This window comes from Pogona vitticeps, chromosome 1 (genome assembly GCF_051106095.1).
Source record: "Pogona vitticeps strain Pit_001003342236 chromosome 1, PviZW2.1, whole genome shotgun sequence".
In the NCBI taxonomy this organism is placed as follows: Eukaryota; Metazoa; Chordata; class Lepidosauria; order Squamata; family Agamidae; genus Pogona; species Pogona vitticeps.
The window spans coordinates 2,283,162-2,302,226 of NC_135783.1; the positions used below are offsets into that span (position 1 = coordinate 2,283,162).

Below are 19,065 nucleotides of genomic sequence, written 5' to 3' on the forward strand. Positions count from 1 at the left end.
CGGCTTCACACAAACTGCTTTCTGGAAGATGTGGTTACTCCTCTTGGCAAGACTGCTTGCAATAGGCATTTATAGATATAGTCCATGCAAACTGGAAACAAAGGAAATATACTTAAGGACAAACCGCCCTCTTTGTTCTGCCTTTCTGGGACTTCTCACCCCGTGGAGAAAAGGGGAATTCATTGCACAGCCATCAAGGACAATCATCCAGCTGCTTTCAGAGGAGAGTTAGAACGTCTCAGGCTAGGGCGCACCCATCGCTGGGGTGATGATGGAGGAAAGGCTGGCAGGACTCAGATGCCAAGGCAATGTGTATCGTGATGCCTCATGGCTATGACCCAACACATCGTTCAGATGATGGTGACAATAACAACAACAACAGCCACCCAGAAGTGAGACCTTGTTAGAAAGCCTCTTCATGTTTGGGAACAGCTTCCTTTACGACTGCAAAACAAAGCCTTTTGTCCTGTTTTCAGCAACTTTGGCAATAATTCTGGCTCCAGATTTTCTCCCTGGGCTGGTAACCCTTTGTTGAAAACACTTTCCCCAACAACCAACGACTCCAGCCCCCTTCAGACCAGCTCCGATGACTGTCTTCCCCACTGGCCTAGCCTCTGTCTGCCCTAGAGTGTGGAAAACTTTTAAGCAGTAATTCCTTAGAGTTCTCATTCTAAGTACCCAACCATTCATTGCTATTTCAAAAAGTAACTTTTTACTTCCCTGTTTCTTAAAAGTAACTAGTTACACACTGAGTAACTAAAAAAAAACATGTTAATGCTAGAATCACTATGAGAAAAGGCAGGAGAATGGCTCAGATCAGTCTCTCCCAGAAATAATACCTAAGGCCAATGTATGGAAAATACCTTTGAAACTTGGAAAAAGTACACTTAACCTACTGCTTTTACAAGGCAGTCCTGTCCTGCCTCAGAAGCATTTGTTCTAATAAGTGATTACTGAGTAAGAAGCACAGGATTGTATTCTCGAAGGATTGCAAAAACTGCTAGCCCTGCTTTATTACCATTGTTTGTAATCCTTAACCTTTTACTTAGAAGTAAGTCGTGGCATTAAAGGAGGTCAACAAAGCACTTCCCTAGCCATCTTCTTGTGCACATCTGCTATATTCAGAATAAACCACAAAGAGAAGCACATCTGCTCAGAAATTAGAAAAAAAAAAAAAAGACTGGAGAAAGATGAAATGGGAGAAGTCGGCAAATGGATGAGCAAATCTGGAAACAGCGCAAGCCTTTGGGAGGAGAGGATGACAGTGCTGATCTTAATCCACAGAGCAACCCCGGAGCCCTCTGGCTTGCAAGCATCTTCTCCTGTTCCATTCCACATTCACAGGAAGAAAGTGACTCCAATGTCTAGGATCAGAAATGAGAAGCTGGAGGGGCTATCCACACGTACAGTATACGCCTCTTAAGAAACACACACACCTGTGCTGATGACCAAACCACTTTGCACGCAGAAGGAAAAGCAAATCAAAAGGCTAAATCCAACGTTCGTCACACCAGTTCAAGAATAATCCACACTTGGTTAAATCCCTGATTTCGCCTGATTAAATCCCCAAGGGTTTCAATGGGTCTCCACAAGAGATGGGCACAAACTGAAGTACGAACTGGGGGTGGGGGGGGGGAGAGAAACACGATCCAGGACGGTTCGTGGTTCAGTTTGTGCAATCCTTTTTGCTGAAATGAAACAAAGCACTGAACTTTTTTTTCCACTTGGTGCTTTGTTTTGCTTTGGCCCCCATGTCTCCCTACCTGGTCTTGTTTCCTTTTCTTCCATTTTCAGAAATAACAGCCTGGCTTCTCTTCCAGAAGCTGGTCCAGCTATCTCTGAAAAAGGGTAGCAGTCCCACTGGGCACAAGCCAAAAACCGAACCAAGTACGGTTCGGTTTTCTGGTTGGTTCATGGTTCGTGGTAACCGTGAACCATCACAAACAATAATTTTTCAGGTTTGTGTCCATCCTTCCAGTCAACAGGACTAAAGCTGAATTTAATTCCATGGGACGATATCTATCAAAGTAACTTAAAAACGACAGCAACATGATAAAAATACTAAAGTTGTGGTTTCGGTCTCTGGCCGTGGAGACAGAGGTTGGGAGTTTGATTCATAGGGCCCTTTCCAGCTCTGCAGTTTTAAGGTTCTAAGGTTGACTGCTAATTGTGAAGGGATAAAAAGAATAAATGGACGTGGTGGCGCTGTGGGCTAAACCGCAGAAGCCTGTGCTGCAGGGTCAGAAGACCAGGCAGTCGTAAGATCAAGTCCACGCGACGGAGTGAGCGCCCGTCGCTTGTCCCAGCTCCCGCCAACCTAGCGGTTCGAAAGCATGCAAATGCAAGTAGATAAATAGGGACCACCTCGGTGGGAAGGTAACAGCGTTCCGTGTCTAAGTCGCACTGGCCATGTGACCATGGAAGATTGTCTTCGGACAAAACGCTGGCTCTATGGCTTGGAAACGGGGATGAACACCGCCCCCTAGAGTCGAACACGACTGGACAAAAATTGTCAAGGGGAACCTTTACCTTTACCTTTAAAAAGAATAAAATTGGATTCTCCAGTGTTATTTGGACTATTTATTTAAAATATTTTCAATCTACTTTTCTCCTTAAAAAGGAACCAAGTGAACTTACAACAAATTAAAGAACTAACAGAAACTAGCTGTTTTAGAAGGGGCAAGCCCTGTGATTCTGTGCAAGCATTAGATGTGAAAACAAAACAAAATAAATTTTAAAAAACACACGAAAAACGTGGTGGCACCTCAAAGACTAAGTTGTTTCCAAGCCGCTCCTGTTCCAAACGAGTGTTTTTTAATTAAGGCGAGGAAAGCAATGTTTTCTCAAGGTGTCAACCGCAAGCAAGGACTCAGCGGGAGGAGCAGAGACTCCGGATGAGCTGAATAACAAAACAACACATTAGCATAACAAAACCCGGCTCTCACAGGCGGGGAAAGTGGTAACCTTGAGCAGCAATTGAGAGATTTCAATAATTCATCCCTTTAATCAGAACTGTGAGCTTAGCGGGAGAAACTACAAGGAAATGCACTTCAGGTGCCGAGAAACCCCTCCCAGCTGGGATTGCTCTCCCCATCCCTTCTCAAGAAAAGGAGGAGGAGGCGCCTATATACAGTATGTGTGTGTATTCTGCACAAAGCCAGGAAAAAAAAAAACCAGAAGGGCAGCCACCCTCTCTTTCTCCAGAAACATCCAAGGCCTGGCATAGGTCTCAGCCAGCGGCAGGACTGGCCACGGGAGGCTGGAAAAGGCAAAAGGGCACCACCGGGCAGAAATGAAAAATAAATCTGGCTTGGCAAAGAAGCCCTTTTGCAGAACTGAAATTGGGCTCTGAGGCTTCCCACGCATGCCCTACTCTGTGCTCCTAGGAAAGTCAAAATTCCAGCAAGGTTGATTGATCCTCCTCTCTCTCTCTTTGTATCAGTGTTGCTCAATTGAAAATTAGGGATGTATATGAAATATAGGTAAAACTGAAAACAAATTAAAATGTTAAGATAATGAGATTTTTTTTAAACCAGAAGCAGACTGCTTCAATTGTGTTATCTCAGCCATTTAAGAACCTAAGAGGAGCCCTGCTGAATCAGGCCAAGGGCCTCATCTAGTCCAGCTTCCTGGATCTCCCAGTGCCCCCCACCAGATAGATGCCTCTGGGAGCACATGAGACAGTAAGATCCCTGTCTCCCAACCTCTGCATCTGGCATTTGGAGGTCCCTTCCTTCGAAGCCTGGAGATGATACCTCCCCATCATGGCTTGTCACCTGCGATGGACTTCTCCAGGAATCTGTCACATCCCTTTGAAAGGCATCTAGGCCAGATGCCCTCACCCCATCCTGTGGCATGGAGTTCCACAGACTAACAAGACGCTGGGTCAAGAAATGTTTTCTTTGATTTGTTCTCACTCTCCCAACACTCCATCGGAATGGATGTTCCTCCATTTGAAAGACATGCAGTTTCCATAATGATCTCTGATATTTGATACCCCATGTGTTTGCAGTTTCATCATTGTGCATCTTTCAGGCCGGCTCAGATGGATGTAAGGAAATGCAATCTCAGTCCCTTCAGTCAGTGGGTGGGATGAAGCCCTTGGGCTTGCAGGCTAGGACAGCTCAGTGGTTTAGGCATCTGGCTGCAGAGCCAGAGGTGGGGAGTTCGATTCCCCATTGTATGTACAGTGGTGCCTTGCTTAATGGGCGCTCCGTTTAGCGACGAAACCACATATTGATGATGTTTTTACGATCGCTTTTGCAATCGCTTTGCGATGTTCCCTATGGGGAAAAATCGCTTTGCGATGATCGGTACCCTGTTTCGCTTACCGATCATCGCAAAGCGATGATTTTTTAACAGCTGATCGGCAGTTCCAAAATGGCTGGTGGGTAAACAAAATGGCTGCCCACTGTGTTGCCTCGCTTTAGAGGCATCGAAAATAGCTGCCGCAATGGAGGATTTTCGCCTAAGGTTAGTTTTCAACACATTAAATAGGTTTTAATGCATTTCTATGGACTTTTTAACATTGCTTAGTGATGAAATCGCATAGCAGCGATTTTTGCTGCATGGATTAACATCGCTAAGTGAGGCATCATTGTATCCCCTTGTCAGGGGCTGAACTCAACGATCCACAGGGTCCCTTCCAGCTCTGCAGTTCAAAGGTTATTATTATAGGTAGAAGCATGAAAAAGCAACTCTGCAGCATGCAGAGGACGGTGCTTCGTGTTCTGTACTTCAGGATCCACCAACAACAAAGATCCAAGCAAAATTAGACCACAGGGTCTAATACACACCTATTCTGCAGAGGTTCTGCTACAACTTCAGTCTGACACCTACACTTAGAATTCCACACTAGAGATGGGGACAAATCGGGGGGGGGGGGGGAATGGTGATTTGATGCAATTTGTCATTCGTCAAAGTTGATGAATCGATGAAGCACCAAATTTTAGCAATGACTGATGAATATTTGTTGATACATCCTTAAAATACGATGTCTTGCCAAAGAGCTGATGGGTGGGCCATTGACAAGCATCCTGGTTACAGGAACAGAAACTGGGAGCCAGGCTGCATGAAGGGATGAATAAAAACGGGAAAATATTCGTCCCTTCGTATTCATCGGGGGCTCCGGACCTGACAAATACAAAGGAACAAATATTCCACGATATTTCACGAATATCATGATTTGTTTTTTTATATGTCCCCGTATCTATTCCACAGCTTGATATATGTGACGGGACCCACCTTGGGTCTCAGCTGAACTTTCAAATGGCCAGACCATGCTAGTTACTTGATTCTTGAAGTCTGAAAAGCCCCTTCTGAGACTTTAAGAGTCATATCACAGGTAAAGGCAAATATTTCTGCTTCTTTCAATATAATCCTCTCCAGGCATGCCCGTCCTTCAGTTTTACTGTGCTTGAGGTATCATACGTGAGAACAAAGCCATGTTATCTCCCAACCAATTACAACAGGAAAGGAAGCTGATTTGTCAAAAGGGAACCCACAGAATCATAGAATGATGGAGATGAAAGGAACAGGTCCAACCCGCTGCTCAAGGCAGGAATTCAAATCATAGCAAATCTGACAGATGGTTGTAGAATTTTCTCTTGAATGCCTCCAGTGTTGGAGCGCTCACCACCTCCCAAGGTCATCGGTTGTCACACTGCTCTAACGGTTGAGAAGTTTTTCCTGGTATTCAGCCTAATTCTGGCTTCCTGTAGCTTCAGCCCATTGTTGTGTGTCCTCCACTCTAGGATGATCGAGAACAAATCTTGCCTGTCCTCTGTAGGGACTACTTTTCAAGTACAGTGTGCCTCACTTAGCGATGTTAATCTGTGCAGCAAAAATCGCTGCAATGCGATTTCATTGCTATGCAATTTTAAAAAGCCCATAGAAACGCATTAAAACGTGTTTAATGCATTCCTATGGGCTTAAAAACTCACCTTATGCGAAAATCCTCCATGGGGCGGCCATTTTCGGTGCCTCTAAAGCGAGGCAAAACAGTAGGTGGCCATTTTATTTACCCGCGGCCATTTTGGAACCGCCAATCAGCTGTGCGAAAAAGAGGGCTTTGCGATGATCGCTTCTCCGCGATCATCGCAAAGCGAATTTTCCCCATAGGGGCCATCGCAAAGCGATGGCTCTGGAGATGACAAAAAGTCCATCGCAAAGCAATTTTGTCGTAAAACGGAGTGGTCGCTATGCGAGGCACCACTGTATTTGAAGAGTGTTCTCCAATCTCCCCTCCCTCTTCTTTTCTCAAGACTAAATATGCCCAGTTCTTTCAGTCTTTCCTCCTAGACCTTGATCTCCAGACAAAGTTCAGACCAGGCTCTACTTCAAAAAAAAAGCGCTATTTCTAAAGAGGGAATCAACATCTCCTTGAAGGAGGCGCTTAGGAAGTGGCAACAATAGCTTTGAGCTAAAATATCTTGAGGTTTCTGAGTCCACTGTTTTGCCTTCAACTCTGTGCATGACTGGAAGGCATGCTCTGGAGAACATATCTAGAACGAATTCAGCCCCTTGGTCTAAAACAGGTCTCATGCCCTCATTTCAAGGTGCTACTCACAGGCTCTTGGAAGTAGAGCTGATAATCAAAGGCAGGGTTGGATTCCACCAGCTTCAGTGCATCTACGTCAGGACGTGCAGGCTTGTAAGGGGTATTGAGGCTAGCCACAGCCCTAAAACACCAGGAGAAAAAATGTTTTAAAAAGGGAATCGCTGGGACTGACAAATGCAGAAGTCTTACAGAAGCTTACTTAATACTTAGATGCTTGACATCTAACCAATGCAATGGTATAGTTTTGTATTTCTTTTGTTTATAACTTCCCACTCTTTTTGAATAAATATTTTATAGGTTACCCAAGCGTGATTCTAGGGGGAAACAAGGGTTGGAGCACCTAAAGGAAGCGCCTTAGCCACAAGGGCTATGTCTGCTATTTTTTGTTCTTTGGGTGTCCTACCTCGTAAGGCTGGTGTTCAAGGTTCAAAGCACACCCCTAAAGAGCTTTAAGCTCAAATACCGGAGTTGCTCTAGGCCACCAAATGGGTTCCCTCTCCATTCCCAAAGAGTTATGGAGTGACGAGGGCAAGCAGGTCCCTCAGGCAGCTTCATGGAGATTGTGTGGGCTACGAGCATGGCTACAACAACCCCCGCCCCAAAAATGGGTTGGGCATATGATGAGAAGGCAGGATTCTTCCCTGGAAAAGACCCTTGTGCTGGGAAAGGGGGAAGGCTGCAGGAAAAGAAGACCCAATAGGAGATGGACGGACCCCTCCCCCCCCAAAGAAGCAACAGGCTTGAGTCTGCAAGAGCTGAGGACAGGGACCTTCAGGGGATTGCTCATTCATAGGTTTGCCAGAAGTCAGAGGCGACTTGATGGCACATAACAGCAACAATGCAACAACAACAACAACAAAAGTAAGAGTAGTAGTAGTAACAACACAACAACAACTTACCTGACACGCTCTGGGTAAAACTGAGCCATACCCCACACTGTGATACCGCCCCAGTCATGACCAATGAAGGTCGCCTGCGAAATGCCCTGCAAGAGAAAAAAATATATGCCATGAGTTCGTACACCAGGCAGACGTTCCTCCCCTGAGCACCAGTTTTTTTCTTTCCCTGCCGCCTCAGCCTTGGACTGACAGAGTTTTCTGCTACCCAAGGTGGCCGACAGCAGCGGCCCTGTGGACCCCCTTTTGGGTCAGGGGGCTCGGAAAAGGTCGTGACGACGGCCTGCTAAAAGTTTTCGTTGCCTTTGCAACTTCAGCGGGTGGACGGCGGGCTAGCATGCTCCTTACCTATTTATGGACCAGTTACCTTTCTCCTCCTCCTTGGGGAGGGGGGGGGAGAGGACATCGCACCCCTGTTCTACTGGTGAACTCTGGGACAATGACGACCCCCCCACCTCATTTCCCGTTCTCTCCACCAGCTGCTTCGGGATCCCTGTGGATCGGAGGCACGTCCTCCACGTTGCGAGAACATCGGGGCGCGTTTCATGACCTCTCAAGAAGAGCTCAGCCCCCGGCCGGCGGCCAGGCCGACCACCAGCCCCTCGTCTATTAGGCATGACGGCCCACGCGGTGTTTCACGGCCGGTGGCATCAGAACGATAAGGTGCACGGCCATGAACCACAACTCCATCCTATCCTGGCAGATGAACTCTGTCCAGGAGCTGAGATTACTAGATGGGATTTTTTTTTCTCACAAGGGAACAAGTCACTCTGGCTGGAAAGGGACACCCTGCCACATTATCTTGAAAAGCAGGGACAAGAAGGAAAAATATTAAAATTCCAATTTGTACCACCCAGGCTCTTACTTAACATAAAAGGGTTACTCTTGCTTTCAAGTGCCATCTGTCTGCCCCAGATACGGCCCTGTTTTCAGCTCTGCCTCCGCCAGCCTCTTTCCCCGGCCGTTCCAAAAGGCCACTGAAAAGCAGCAAGATCTCTTGGGGGTTCCCTTGAAGGTCTCTATCAATTCCCGGGCACTGGGAAAGGGCAAGGCACCCCTGAGCTGACCAGGCAAACCAACGCGTGCCAAGCCAACCCTTCTGCTGGGCCGGTCTTTTCCAACCCAGTATTCTGCAGTATTTATTCTTCATTTATTGACTTATTAGACGGAGATACCAGCCCATTCGTGCACTGCACTAACAGGAATGAATAAAATGCATCCGATTAAAGGGCAGACACGTACCAAAAGGTTGAAAAACCTTCAGCCAACCCAAGTGGCTCCTGCGGCAAATTCTCAAGGAGACAGCATGACTAGGAGGCATGAACCAAGCAGGGTCCGTGCGGAAGGCCTCCTTGAAAAGCAGCTTTTTTAGTTGCCTTTGAAATGTTCAGAGGGAAGGGGCAGGAAAAGGATTTGAGCAGGTGCTGGTTCCATAACATCGGACCCAATGTGAAGAAGGACCAGCCTCTCATGGAGGATTCCTGGGCTTCCCTTGGGGCAGCTATCCAGAGCATAGCCCAGGAGGATCTGGTGAGTTGGGTAGATGACATGGGGAAGAGACACACTCAGACTGATAGCATCGGCTCAAACTTTGAAGGGCTCTGTATGGGAGCGTCAGAACCCTGAACCTGATCCAAGACACAATGGGTCATCAGGGGAGGTGGGCCAGAATGGGAATGGTGCATCCAAAGGGGCTCCCACCAGCTACCAGCCTGGCCATGGCACTCTGCACCTGGTATAGTCTCTGGGTCAGTTTCAAGGGAAGCCCCACGTAGAGTGCACTGCAGTAGTCGATCCGGGAAATGACAAGTGCCTGCACCAATGTCCTGAGTGAACTCTCATCAATGTAGTGGAGGACTTGGGCAATAGGTAAGTGGCTCAATTCAGACGGTGTTGGTCCTAAGGCACAACCCTCCACCAAGGCTATGTTTTTAAAACCTGCATCTCCAAGGGTCCTCCTCCATTTGGGCAGGGAAAAAAAGACTCAGCAATTCCCTCCTTACCAATTCTTGCTGCTAAGGAAGTCGAGACAGGAAGCCAGACCATAGAATCAAGTTGTTGTTTAGTCAATAAGTCATGTCCGACTCTTCGTGACCCCATGGACCAGAGCACGCCAGGCCCCTCTATCCTCCACTGCCTCCTGGAGTTGGGTCAAATTCATGTTGGTACCCTTGATGATGCTGTCCAACCATCTCGTCCTCTGTCGTCCCCTTCTCCTTCTGCCTTTGCACTTTCCCAACATCAGGGTCTTTTCCAGGGAGTCTTCTCTTCTCATGAGATGGCCAAAGTATTGGAGCCTCAGCTTCAGGATCTTTCCTTCCAGTGAGCACTCAGGCCTGATTTCCTTTAGAATTGATAGGTTTGTTCTCCTTGCAGTCCAGGGGACTCTCAAGAGCCTCCTCCAGCACCACAGTTCAAAAGCATCCATTCTTCGCGGTCCGCTTTCTTTATGGTCCAGCTCTCACTTCCATACATCGCTACTGGAAAAATGATAGCTGCTGAGAGATGACTGCAGCTTTACATTTATGCTGTTTAGGTCTTTTAGGCGGAGAAGGCTCTGGAACTGAAGAGGTGGACATCTGATGTTTAGTGGAGGGCTTCAATATTGATGATTTCGGTATCCAGCGCTTCGATTTATGGGTTTTTGAAGTTTTAGACAAAGTGGATGGAACGTTGGAGTGGGATGGCGTGGTTGCTGTGAGGCCTCAGAAAGAGCCTTCTTCATTGGTTTGGCTTCTGAGGTGGCCTTAGGAGAAGGTTGCGCCAAGGTACTTATACGGGTGGGGAGGGGCCTTATTCTAATGTGTTTTTTGCGACCGCAGAAGCTCCATAATTTTCCGATGAGGCTCCGCGCAGCCGCAGATCACCCGGGGTGTGATTCACAGAGGCCATGAAGAAGAACCATAGCTTTGACTATGCGGATCTTTGCCAGCAAGGTGATGCCTCTGCTTTAAAAGATGCTGTCAAGATTTGTCATGGACAGAATCACAGAAAAGGTAAGTTGGGAGGGGCCTCTAAGGCATCAAGCCCAACCCCTTGCTCAAGGCAGAAATACCATCAAAGCAGATCTGCCAGGGGATGATCTAAGTTTCTCTTGAACGCCTCCAGGGTTGGAGCACTCGCCAACTCCCCCTGAGGTCACTGGTTCCATTGTCGTACTGCTCTAACAGTTAGGAAGTGTTTCCTGATATTCAACCGATATCCAGCTTCCTTTAACTTGAGCACATGCTTGCGTGTCCTGCATTCTGGGAAGATCAAGAACAGATCCTGCCCCTCCTCTGTATGACAGTCTTTCAAATATTTGAGAAGTGCTCTCCTATCACCCCTCAGTCTTCTTTTCTCAAGGCTAAACATGTCCAATTCATTCAGCCTTTCCTCACAGGGCTTGGTTTCATCCTTGTCGCCCTCCTCTGAACTTGTTTCAATTGGTCAGTGTCCTTCTTGAAGTGTGGTGTCCAGAACTGGACACAAGACTCAAGGGGAGGCCTAACCAGTGCTGAATAGAGGGGGACTAGCACTTTGCAGAATTAGGAACTGTACTTCTATTTATGCACCCTAAAATAGCATTGGCCTTTTTTGTAGTCACATCACACAGTTGGCTCATGTGATCTACGACAATTCCAAGATCCTTCTTGGTTAAGGAATCTGGGAGTTGCAACTGAAGGGGGAAAAACCAAACAACAACTGGTTGTTGTGGGTTTTTCGGGCTCTTTGGCCGTGTTCTGAAGGTTGTTCTTCCTAATGTTTCGCCAGTCTCTGTGGCCGGCATCTTCAGAGGACAGCACAATACTGTCCTCTGAAGATGCCGGCAACAGAGACTAGTGAAACGTCAGGAAGAACAACCTTCAGAATATGGCCAAAGAGCATGAAAAACCCACAACATCCATCAGATCCTGGCCATGAAAGCCTTTGCGAATACATCAAACAACAACTTTTCAAAGCCTTGTACTGACCACCTTTTGCTCCCCCATGTCTCATGAAGCCATGAAAAGTTCTTCTCATCCCCACCTGATTCTTTGGGTCAAGTTGTCCAGTTTTGAACTTGGGACCTTCTGCATGCAAACCAGGTCCCCCAGGCACAGAATGACTGTGTCCCATCAAGTTGTTCCTGATTTACAGTGACCTTCATAGGGTTTTCTACATATAAAACACTCAGACGTGGATGACGGTCCCTCCTTCTGGGGGCCCCCTGGGAAGACTTGTGCAGCTTGCCCGAGGTTGCGCAGGCTGGCTCTGCTCCTGGGAAGGCCCAGCGGGAGACTCACACTCCCAAACTCTGGCTCCGCAGCCGGGGGCTCCATCTCACAGGCAGATCCAGCCACATCTGATGCCGTCCTCTCCACACAGAGCCCAGTGGGTGAACCACAGACAAATAGCCACTTCCGTCTTCAGGCAGACCTGCCCCGTGACAGCATCCTCTGGGTTTCCTATCGTTCAGGGATCTACCATAATTTGGGCTCAATGAGGCAGGCTGGGTTCTTTAGTCACTTACAGCTTGGCGGCGTGTCTAACGATCTGGGCGACTTCCAGGTTGCCTAGAGAGGCTTAACACCTTTTTATTCTCTGCGTCTTGGATCCAACATGATGCAATGAGCGCGCGCACACCCCCAATGAGCGCACGCACACTCCACGTTGCCCACTGTTTGAGCTGTGCAGGATCTCTCGAGTGTCAGAGAGCCAGCCCGTGTCGGCCCCTCGATCAGGGCTGCTTTAGGCTTCTCGGCTTCTCTTCTGCCTCATCAGCAGCCGCTCTCCCCGGCACGACCCTGGCGTAGCAAATTCTTCTTGATTGAAAAGGGGCTCCTTCGCTTTCCCTAAATTGCACGCTGGCAAGAAAGACGGCCAGGCTTTTGCTGTAGCAGCAATAAAAAGATCTAAGCCTTGTCACGGGAAGCGAGGCAGCCTGGAAACCAGAGCGCTCAGGCGCAAGAGGCCAGCAATTCGTAACAAGAACAGAGATTTTATTTAAAAGAGTCCTTTGCATTCCCAAGGCAAAACGTTCAGCACAGTCTTTTTTCTACAATATTGTTTTAAAAGGTAAACTTTACATGGCACGTCCCTGTCGGCATCAACATGTCCCATACATGAAGCCGCCTACTAGAACTTTACTGTGGTAGATAGGTTGTGCTCTGTTTGAATGACAATATGTGCAGCTTGGGGGGGGGCTTACTGGACCCAGCTGGAGGGCGATGACCGAGAACAGATCCTGCCCTTCGTCTGGACGACAGCCGTTCAAGTATCTGAAAAGTGCAATCCTCTTTCCCCTTAGTCTCTGAGGTCTATCTCAGAACCACAGAGCAGAAAGCAATCTAAAACTGCCAAACAGACAATGACAGCCACTGTTGACACTTTTCCCTGTCCATCACATACTCCCATATAAATCTGATCCAGAGCGAAGTTCCTTTCTAGCAGAGATCTACATTGTTCATGTAGCTGGGTGTGACTTACAGCAACCTGAACAGGACTTTGAAGGTTCATAGTTAAGCATCCTTCAGTCTCGAAAGACTATAGTCATGTGCTCTGTATGGAGGACGAAACGGCGTCCTATTGTGGCTGAGAAGGCCAATTTGAGAGTGACCATCCCTTCCACACTGAAGACAAATACAATCTGTCTCCTGTCCAGCTCCCTGATTTGGCTGCTTTCAGGATTGCCTCTTGGCCTCGGTCTGCTGGACAAGGGACTCTTCAAATTGGGAGAAGCCATGATGCACCGCCTGCCTCCAGGCTGAACGCTCAGAGGTCAGGGTTTCCCATATTTTGCGGTCCATTCCTGAGGCCTTCATATCCCGCTTGCAGATATCCTTGTATCCCAGCTGTGGTCTCCCTCTGGGGCGATTTCCCTGCACTCATTCTCCATACAGGAGATTTTTGGAATCTGACCGTCAGCCAGTCTCACAACATGCCCAAGCCAACGTATATGTCACTGTTTCAGTAATGTATACATGCTATCAATTCCAGCTAGTTCTAGTACTAATCTGTTTGGAACTTTGTCCTGCCAGGTGATCCCAAAAATGCATCGGAGACAACACATACGGAACATGTTCAGCTTCCTCTCCTGCTGTGCACAAAGGGTCCAGGACTCACTGTAGTACAGGAGTGTGCTCAGGACACAGGCTCTATAAACCTGGAGTGAGACGTTTAAGGAATGGTTTCATGAGTTCCATCCTACCTCCAAGTGAGTTTCGATGGCTGAGTAGGGATTTGAACCCACGTCTTGGTCCGTCACATATCCACTACACTCGACCATGTATCCAATATTGTTCACACAGAATTTTAAACCCTAACCCTCCAAGACTAGGTTCAAGGGTCCTCAAAGCTGGTTCCTGCTGGTAGCAAATAACCCAAGCTGTTCAAAGCACAAACCGTCTCTGACCTGGTATTGGATATATTGGTGAGATGCACAGAGAACCGGACTTCATACGCACCAGAGCCTAGTCCGAAGACAAGGCAGAATACACATTACGCTCTGCTGGTGTAATCATTTCTGCTTAAAGTGTAAAGAAACGCTGGATTGACCCCATTGCATACTTTTAGTTAAGAGCTGCCGATGCATTTGGCAAACAGCTGAGAAATGCCAAAAAAAGGAGGGGGATTTGGGTCACGCAGCTCCAGGAGCTGAGCAAACAGGTCACGTTAATTAGCAGACTAATTACTGAAACAAAAAGGCAAGATTTTCCTTTTCTTCCTTAGGAAGGATCAAACACACGCTATCCAGCCAAGGAAAAGGGAAGAAATGACTACTGGCTGGCATTTAGCAATCCCTGAAGACGCTGAACCAAGGGAAAAGCAAAATACGAACATTATAAATAACATTAACAACCCCCATCTACCATTCAATTGCTTTTAGCATCACATATTTTGCGGGAAAGACAGAATCAATTGAGAAACAGGAGGTTTATTGGTGACGGGAGCCATTTGTCTTTCAGGATCCGAGGCACAGTGCTTAGCCTCCCTCTGTAATTATTGCTGGGCATCAGATGGCACCAGGGAATTTTAATCAGCAAGCAAATTAAGTTGAAAGGGCTCAGCACACCTCCACGTGAGCAGGAGGCTTGCACCAATTTTCATCGTTAGCGCTTTGAGAGAACGTACATGTTCAAAGCCTGGCCCCCAGAAGTTAATTAAATTTAAAGCTCGCACCTGCCAGGTCACATGGAGAAAGTGTGGGAGGGTGGGATGAGGGAGAATGGGAAAGGAAAGTAGGAGAAACGGTAGGTTCACACTGTGCAGGAGACGACAACAGACAAACGAATGTACATAGCAGCCAAGAAGGAAGAATCAGGGAAGACCATTTATTAGGAGAAGACAGAGCTGGCTGCTTGAAGAGAGTCGTAGACTCCAGCTTCACAGTTCAAAGCAGAGACTTCTTATAAGATAAAAGGAATTTGTTTTAGTGTAGCACAAGGTTTCTGTAGCTGCACAGAGTGCAAGCTTGCTTACCTTGTTTGGTGACTGATCAGTAGGAGGTAATCATGATCACTACACACAAAAGACTATACTGTATTCTTTGCTCCATAAGACGCACTCCCCCCCCCAAAAAAAGTGGTGGGGGAAAGTCTGTGGGTCTTATGGAGCGAAGGCCATGATTTCGCCCCCACTGGCCCCGTGGGGGGGGGAGCGTCACAAGGGTCCAAGTGAGCCTTCCAGGATCCTTGTGACGCTCCCCCACCCCCACGGGGCCAGCGCGGGCGAAATCGCCACCTCCTGGGAGTCTTTTGAGGCTTGGGAAGCTTCAGAAGACTCCCAGAAAGTGGCGATTTTGCCCCATCTCACCCCCGGGGGGGGGGCAGGGTGAGCCTCCAAAGGGTCCTAGGGTGTGCCATAAGATGGACCTCTCCATAAGGCTCACCAATTTTTAGGAGAAGAAAACAGATTATTTTTTTCCTATTTTCTTCTAAAAATTTGGTGTGTCTTATGGAAAGGTGCGTCTTATGGAGCGAAAAATACGGTAGTTAACGACACCCATCAATCACAGTGACAGATAATCTTTCCTCCTTATTACAACAATACACCCACAACAAAAGCACACTGATCACCATAATCAACCATCTCCTGAAAAGGACAAAAGCTGATCTCACAGTTATAAATACTCAACTCCCAAACAAACTGCACCAGAGCACAGACAGAGTTCTGACTGCAGTCCTCTGAAGATGCCGGCCACAGAGACTGGCAAAACGTCAGGAAGAACAACCTTCAGAACACGGCCAAAGAGCCCGAAAAACCCACAGCAACCAATCATGAGCTTCCTTTACAAATCAACTGTCCCCAGACACAACAGCCTTGAAATCATATGTCTCAAAGGCGCAACAACTGCTTTCTAAGTCTGGAGTTCTATACTTTACAAAGCCATGTGCTATGCACATTTGCAAAATTGTATATAATTTGTGGAGCCTGGCTTGTCATTGATTTAAGGACAGAGAAGGATAGGGAGAGGCAATTACGAGCCAGAATGGCAGTTCATATATTAGAAGTCTCTCAGTAATTTTTCTACCCGCCAAGGCTCTCCGAACAACACACAAAAAGATACAGATATGTAACGTTCTTTAAAAGCAGATTTTAAACAATTTCAAGAGCTGGTTTTAGAAACCATCAGCCATATGAGATAAAACCATCATGGCTGCCCAATAGACAATCAAGAATTATGGAGTCCTGTTCATTTCAATGGATTTAATCAAGGGGGGAAACCCTCACACTTAATGTTAAACGGAACATACCCAAAAAGCTTTTCAACCTGCAATTGATCTGTATAAAAATCACACTGTTGTTATTTGCTGTCAAGTCCCCTCTGATTCATGGCGACCTTATGAATGAGAGACATTGGCAAAATCTCCTGCTCAGCTCTTGTAGACTCAAGCCTATGGCTTCCTTTAAGGAGCCGGTCCATCTCACATCTTCCTCTTTTCCTGCTGCCTTCCACCTTTCCCAGCATGACCGTCTTTTCCAGAGAAGAATCCTGCCTTCTCAGGAGGTGCCCAAAGGAGGACAGCCTGAGGTTCAACATTTTTGCCTCCAGGGATAGTTCAGGCTTGATCTGATCTCGGGACCCCTTGATCTGTCTTTCTGGCAGTCCAGGGGATACACAATGCTGTCCTCCAGGCACCACATTTCAAACGAACTGATTTTTTCCATTAATTCATATTAAAACCCACCTCAATACTGTTTCTAAGCCAACAAGATTTCATGAATCTAGGTTGCAAACTATTCACGGCACCACGTACACATCCTCCACTCTTTCCATGAAGTCAAACTTTCCTCTCTCTCTCTCTGTATTGTTCACCTCCTGCCCAACCCTTGGCATTTGGGGACAACTCTCAAAGGAATTAATTACACCTCTCATCCATGCTTGTACTGTATCTTCGCTTTGAGACTTGGAGGGAAGCACCGAGGCGCTGTTCTCAGCGCGCAAAACCTCTGATGCCCACCAGGCCCCTTAGCAAAACAGGTCTAGCAGCAACAGCGCCAGGCATTACGCCCGCTCTCTGTCCTGCAATCGATTGGGCAAATACAACTCACCAGAATTGGGGTCAGGGGTTGAGAAGAAAGGCTCCTCAGAACTTTCCTTTGAGTCCATGGAGGAAGAAATTGAAATCAGCAGAACGAAGACAGGAAGGGAGGTTGGAAGCACGCGGCTGGAGGGGTCGGCCACATCGAATCATAGAAGGGTGGTAGGGTTGGAAGGGAGGTTGGAGGTCTTCTAGTCCAACCCCCGGCCCGAGGCAGGAGACCTCAGACCATCCTGGACAGGTGGCTGTCCCATCTTTTCTTGAAAACCTCCAGCGATGGGGCACCCACCACATCGGGAGGCGAGCTGTTCCACCGCTTGATGGTTCTCACCGTCAGGAAATGCCTCCTGATTTCCAGGTTGGATCTCCCTCTGATGGGTTTCCACCCACCTTGTCCCACCTTCGGGCGCAAAGGAGAATCAATCGATGCCCTCTTCCCGGTGGCAACCCTTCAGATCTTGGAAGACGGCTCTCACGTCTCCCCTCAGTCTTGTTAAGTTCAACATCCCTAGTTCTTTGAGTCGTTCTTCGTAGGATTTAGCCTCCAGTCCCTGTATCGTCTTTGTCGCTCTTCTCCGCAAACCATTCCAGGGCCTCGGTGTCCTTTTTGTGTTGTGCGGAAGAAGCCAGGAAGAAAGCCCCAAGCAAACCACACACCCCGGCTGCTGTGGCCGAGAGGAGAGAGACAAAGAACTTAACAAGCGCACTCCAGAAGAGCAACCAAGGATGGCTTCCAAGTCCAAGTCTCGCCTTAGCACATGTTTTCGGATCCATGTGCTCAGAATGGGAGGAGCGCCTTTGAGTCTGGGGCCCTGAAAGGATAAACCACTCTCCCACCCAGGTCTCGCCAGTTACTGCACAGAAAACCCCAACCAGACAAAGACGGAAGAGAGGGACCAACGTAAAGAAATGCTCCTAAAAAGCAAACCTTTCCCCTATGACACCAACCAACTCCCAGCAACTCCATCCGGGATCAAATCCTGACCGGCTGCTTGGCTGTTCTGAAGTCAGGAACCTAGCGTTTAGCCAAGGGATGCTGGATCAGTGGGCAGCAATAAAAAAAATAACGGTAACTCGTGAAGGCAACAAATCAAAAAAATTAAAGAAAAGGCAAAATCAATGGTGCAATTAAATCCATGAAAAAGTATCAGAAGGGAGGTCGCCGTTAAAACCAGTTAATAGCTGGTAGATACAGGGGTCCCAAGGAAAATGTGCTGGGAAGCCCGCTGAAAGGGCAGAGTTTTTAAAAAAATGTTTTCGTGAAAATCATCAAGGAAGGGGCCAGGAGGATTTCGGGCTGTAATTCATTCCAGAGCCGAAGAGGAAGCGCCAAGAAGGCCCGTTTTTCTGTCCTCTGCCCTCCTGGTCTCCCTCGGGTCAGCATCCTCAGCCAACCTGCGGTGTTAGGCAAGTATCCGACAGAATTCCACATTTGTTGTTTGGGGACCTCTTTGATGTCTCTGCTGTCATTCAGGGGACAAACCAGGCACTCTTCAGCACAGCATTCTAAGCAGCTACAACCACTATCCAACTCAGCCCCAGGAAACTGGCCGGGGGAGTGGGAACCGGTAAAACCACCCCTTAAATATCTCACTTATAAGTTGGTTTTGACCTGATGGCACAGAAGAACATCAAAACCCACCACAAATCTCTGCATTCCAGCAGTAGCAGGCCAAGTGGCATCAAAACTGGTATAACTGGGCAGTGTAAACACGCTCTGTATCTTATGAGTGGTGCGGGAAGGTGGAAGGAAGGGACGCTGCATGCCCTTGCCACCCGAAGTCCAAGTCCCCCTATTTCCCCACTGGGAGGCTAAACCACAAACATGACTCCAAGCTTTGTCTTGTTTTACTGGTCCCCTTAACTGGTTTTTGACCCGTCCAGATCTACACACAATGTCAACAGGCACCAGGGATCACGGCATGAGCTGCCAGGCATCCCGGGTCCGTGCCCAGATGCACAAATATCCCCACGGAAGCCGCAGAAGGAAGCACCAGAACGACTTCAGAGCAAATCAAGGTCACTTGCAGGCATTAAACATGCAGAAGCCTAAACAGGGTGTTCATCTGCTTTCCTTAATTCTGTTACAGCCTTTCCCCGACAAAGC

General features: G+C 47.7%; 1 protein-coding gene across 1 annotated transcript in view; it reads right to left on the minus strand.

The window, feature by feature from the left end:
* EPHX2 (epoxide hydrolase 2) overlaps positions 1 to 19,065 on the minus strand; it is a 73,323-nt gene that overhangs the window by 21,388 nt on the left and 32,870 nt on the right. Inside the window, exons 11-12 of the mRNA XM_072986092.2 lie at positions 7,459 to 7,544; positions 6,569 to 6,680 (exon numbers count right to left, since the gene is read on the minus strand). Of these exons, the coding sequence (XP_072842193.2) occupies positions 6,569 to 6,680; positions 7,459 to 7,544 (198 nt within the window). The remainder of the gene's footprint in view (positions 1 to 6,568; positions 6,681 to 7,458; positions 7,545 to 19,065) is intronic.